We start from the raw sequence: 4713 nt of genomic DNA, 5'->3' as shown, positions 1-4713 counted from the left end.
AAAATTAGTAGTAGTTTACTGCCATGCTATTCAGTTCACTTTCTCCTACTTCCTGTACCTGGTTTCCTGTCTAACCTTCAGTACACATTTTACAAAAATATTGCAAATATGAAACATACAGGTCAATATCACCTTGCTATTGGTAGCTGAACTGTCAATACCCCAAAACGTATTCTTAGATATAAATACCACATTTTGAGTTATTTAGAAGCAATTAACACTTATAGTTTCATGTGTTGTTACCTAAGAATATTTGTTTAGTGTTATTATGGGAGAATTACTATTCTTGTGATACTACTGCCTTATTAGGCCCATATTGAGCAGAGCATATTAAGACCAAAGGTCATGTACAACAACTTCCTTACTTGCAATAAATAAGCACTAATTAGAGGGTTATTGAAGAAAAACTCTNATGTCTTGTCACATAAGAAGAGATCATATTTGTTAAGTGTTATTACTGGATAATTACTATGCATGTGGTACTACTGCCTTATTAGGCCCATATTGAGCAAATGAAGACCAAAACTCATGTTACTACTTCCTTACTTACAATCAATAAGCACTAATTAGAGGGTTATTGAGGAAAAACTCTCAACTAATGGCTTAATACTTGTAGAATATGGTCATGTAGAGTAAGGCATTAATAAATGTTTTATAATGACTAATAAAGAGCCAATATACTGCTAGTATGCATGTTAATTAACAACTAGTTGATGGTTAATTTGTGTACCTTAATATAAAGTATTACCTTATTATTAATCATAACGTGTGCATAGACATTTCTCAGGGGCGGACTGGCCATCTGTAGAATGTCCCCGTAGCGAGGCCCCCCCCGTTGACAATTCACGTGGTGGGGGGTCGCCAGTCTCTGGCACTGTTATTTTGGGGGTCTCTGGCTGAAAAGTGTGGGAACCCCTGCCCTAGCACACATCAACGCATGGGATCTGTGATAAATCCATGCGTCAGGTTGGGACCGATGCTGGCAAGTAAATGCTGAAGTAGTGGCTGGAATGATTAACATATTTAATGGGACCTATACTGTGGTTTTTTGAGGCTCCACGTGATTTTGTGTATGTGTTTTGTAGATACGGAATATGGCCAGTGGGATGTGCATGGAGATCAAGCACTTTGTGTCAGGAAGCCCCATCCGCCTGGAGAGCTGTGTGAAAGGGCGGGGCGAGGTGGCCTGGAGCCATGGACAGGTGATTGGCAGATTGTTTGACCCCAATCACTTTGATTTAATTCAGCTTGCTTTACAATCTGTACCACATGTCCCACACTAGCCTCATATCCTCAATTCAAATCAGGAAAATTCCACATGGAAACACTGTGATGGGGCAAATGGAAAATGTGGAAAGAGCAACAGAGGAAGAAAACAGTGTGATGTTTTTTTTACAGTTGAGATGTGTTCCCTGCAGGTGTTAACATTTGGTTGGAGGGAGGATATTCGGGTGGGTGACCCCATGCACACAAGGAAGGTCTGCTTCGATGCCGTCTCTCACAACAGCCTTGTCACCCTGTACGACTGTCACGGCATGAAGGGCAACCAGCTGTGGCGCTACAGAGAGGTATGAAGAGGAAAGTGCATTTTTTTTAATTTGCAGCTGCATCCTGTTGTCAGCCTTCTAACAGTTCTGCTGGTGTGATTTCTGTGGTCATCTAAGCATAATTTGAGTCAGTCAATTACTAATTTCATCATAATGTTGGCCATCTGGTAAACATTTACTGTAATGAATGAATGTGCAAACAAATTCCAGGATGCATAAACAGCAGACGTTACCCTGCCCCTGTTCCTGTTTCTTTAAAGCCAGTATGTGATGTGATTCTACCATCGTTCAGCTTATCCTTTTGGCTGCTTTTGTTGTTGTGTATAACAGAACAATTCTGGGGAATCTATTTCTGTACATATATACACATTCAGCAGCGAGAGGGAAATCTTTTCCTTAGAAGTTGGTGTAGATCAAACCAGACTTAAGGTATGAGGAATGCCAGTTGTTCTTTTTATAGTTTTTTTTTCCGCACAGAATTAAACATTTGAGCTAAATCCTGACCTCATGTCCTTTCACAAGCTCCAGAGGTATTCTTGTCAAACTCAAAATATTACCTAAAGTTCTGTAAAGTAATCTTTTTTAGTTTGTTTCTTCACTATTTGATGGCCTTTTTCTTTGTTTTGGTTTGATTTTTTATTTCTAATATCAAATATAAGACCATGGTCCAGGAACAGAAAATACATTATAAAATAAAACAACAACCACTATTATGGAAAAAAAATGGATAATGTTTTTGAAAGAAGTATGGGTTGAGTGGGATTAAATGGTTTAATAATCACAGTGGAACAAATTGTTAACATTTGTGAGAAGATAATGCTTCAAGTTACATCAAGAACAACAATATACATCCTCTGTATGAATAGGGCTGTTCTTTCTTTACTCTCCTTCCTCCAGGATAAAAGTCTCTACCACCCCGTCAGTAACAGCTGTATGGACAGCAGCCCGAGTGAGCGACGGGTCTTCATGAACACGTGCGACCCGTCCTCTCTCAGCCAGCAGTGGCTCTTTGAGAAAACCAACGCCACCGTGCTGGAGCACTTCAACCGAGGTGCCAACTGAGGCCGATGGACGTTGAGATGAAACGTCTTCCAAAGAAAAAATACACAACATGATGATCACCTTGATCAGGTAAATAATACATGTATTTGACCCGGCTTTCTCGGGAACCAACTGGTGCTGTCAATCATTTTAAAGACATTGTCTACGTTTCTCTTTGCTGCCTTTAAATTCAACCTGGTTCACTGTTTGTTTGTTTTTTCAGATAAGAATGGGAGCTACAAGTGAATACTGTGCTGCTTCAGTAGTATTCTCTGTGGTCCAGCAGAAATCCAGTGTGCCGGCCAAGAAGCAGTAGAGCTGGTCGGACCACACACAGCAACACTCAGAAAACAACCATTCAGCATGAGATTTTGATGAGGGCGAAGGTAAAATAAAGACACACTTACCTGAGCACCAATGCCACCACACAGTCAGCCAATCACTAATTTAAAAACACTGGAAAAAACACTGAAAGATATTTCATTGATTGTGTGTATTTTGTTCCCCCCTAGGCTGGGAAAACCATGGTGAAGCCTGATTGCCTCTGGAAACACAGAAAACACAGAGCTCTTACAGACTGAAGGTTGGACCTTAAGCATTTCCAAGAGTGAAAAACTCAAACTGTGCTGGATTTAATGGATTGCCTTTTTCTTTGGCCTTTTTTCACCTTGTGATCTTCAATTGTTGCCTTAACTATTCCAACAATGGGAAATACCTGCTCCTACTCTTTCATTCAAGATTCGTAAAAGACATATGGCGACATTCTTTGTGCAAGCCAAAACTCTATGGAACCTGGAAAAAACTGCCAAACGTCTTTAATGCAAGTATTCCTGCACAGTGTGAAGATGAATTGCTTTTATAAAATGAACACAATCTTGTACAGACTCGTCTTTAAAGTGCATTTTTTTTACTGAACAATAAAGCAGCAAAATGACACAGGTATGTCCCTATTTATCTCAAGATGATTATACTTGTTTTATTTTTGTTCTGTCTGGTATTTTATAGTTAACCTGTTCAGATTCCTAAGAGAGATGTATTCAGCTCCAGTTGTTTTACTTTCTATCAGCACACCGAATATCCTCTTGCGGGTATTATGTTTAATACAATAACTAGAGTCATAGTTCAGACATTTCAGACATTAACTGAAAATGTATGGGATTAGTTTTGTATCATAAAGATAAAGCAACACTTTCTCAAAATAAAGCAAAACTATGAGTTTAAAAGAAAAAAAAACTGAGTCAAGCAAAATAAAATAAATTTCAAAAATAAAACTATAAGTTGCAAACAAATCATTTGTGTAATCACTAACTGCTAGCTATGTAGCTAACTCTTAGGCTACTTAGCTTGCATTGCTATGGATCTAAAGGTAGCAAAAGCTAACTTTCATAGCACAGCTTTACTTCTCACTTACCACAATAAAGAAACAGACCGTATAGTACAGCACAAACAGCACAAATGATCAACACTTACATATATTTTCACTTGTAGTAATAATTGAAATGCTGGTTCTTCTGGGGGTGTTCTATCCACACTCAGGCAGCCACCGCACCGCAGCTGCCTGCACTGTACAATCGCTGGAGGACTGGGCTGTCACTCAAAAACTGAGTAGCCAATGGGGACACACCCCTGAAAGTCCCGCCCACCTGGAATGTTTGTGTCAAAATCTCAAACAAAAAATGAGGGAGTGCAAACGAGAAAGCTGCAGCGAGAGCAAAAGTCTAATCATTGAGAAAGAAGAAACAAGAACTGCAAACAAAAACCTATGTTAAAACAAAGAAAAAATACTTATAGTTTACATGATTACACAAATGATTTGTTTGCAACTTATAGTTTTATTTTTGAAATTTATTTTATTTTGCTTGATTTATTTATTTTTTCTTTTAAACTCATAGTTTTTTTTTATTCTGAGAAAGTGTTGCTTTATCTTTATGATACAAAACTAATCCCATAAAAACGTAGGTCATCAGAGATGAAGTTAGGGTAAGGGTTAGGGTTAATCCAAATAAAAAATGATCAAATAAGTATTACTAATATTTACTTTTTTAACCTGTTTTTCAGGTCTCAGGCTTGAACATGACCAGTGTTTCCCATACATTGATTTATTTGTGGCTGGCCGCCACAATTA

The 4713-nt window shown here is 38.3% G+C and overlaps 1 protein-coding gene across 1 annotated transcript; it reads left to right on the top strand.

The window, feature by feature from the left end:
* Positions 1 to 874: 874 nt before the first annotated feature.
* Positions 875 to 3524, top strand: LOC104953292 (polypeptide N-acetylgalactosaminyltransferase 10-like). The gene is made up of 5 exons (XM_010780211.1): positions 875 to 1202; positions 1419 to 1568; positions 2445 to 2678; positions 2812 to 2974; positions 3101 to 3524. The coding sequence occupies exons 1-3, from the start codon at positions 1095 to 1097 to the stop codon at positions 2607 to 2609; spliced, it is 423 nt and encodes a 140-aa protein (XP_010778513.1). The 5' UTR covers positions 875 to 1094; the 3' UTR covers positions 2610 to 2678; positions 2812 to 2974; positions 3101 to 3524.
* Positions 3525 to 4713: the final 1189 nt, after the last annotated feature.

This window comes from Notothenia coriiceps, unplaced genomic scaffold (assembly GCF_000735185.1).
Source record: "Notothenia coriiceps isolate Sejong01 unplaced genomic scaffold, NC01 NC01_scaffold00021481, whole genome shotgun sequence".
In the NCBI taxonomy this organism is placed as follows: Eukaryota; Metazoa; Chordata; class Actinopteri; order Perciformes; family Nototheniidae; genus Notothenia; species Notothenia coriiceps.
The sequence above is the reverse complement of the archived record's forward strand: the minus strand, read 5'-3'. Positions and strand labels throughout refer to the sequence as shown.

Coding starts and splice junctions, on each gene's coding strand:
- LOC104953292 (XM_010780211.1), top strand. CDS start 1,095: ATGGCCAGTGGGATGTGCATGGAGATCAAGCACTTTGTGTCAGGAAGC. Junction 1,203..1,418: donor TGGCCTGGAGCCATGGACAG/GTGATTGGCAGA, acceptor TGTTCCCTGCAG/GTGTTAACATTTGGTTGGAG. Junction 1,569..2,444: donor AGCTGTGGCGCTACAGAGAG/GTATGAAGAGGA, acceptor TCCTTCCTCCAG/GATAAAAGTCTCTACCACCC.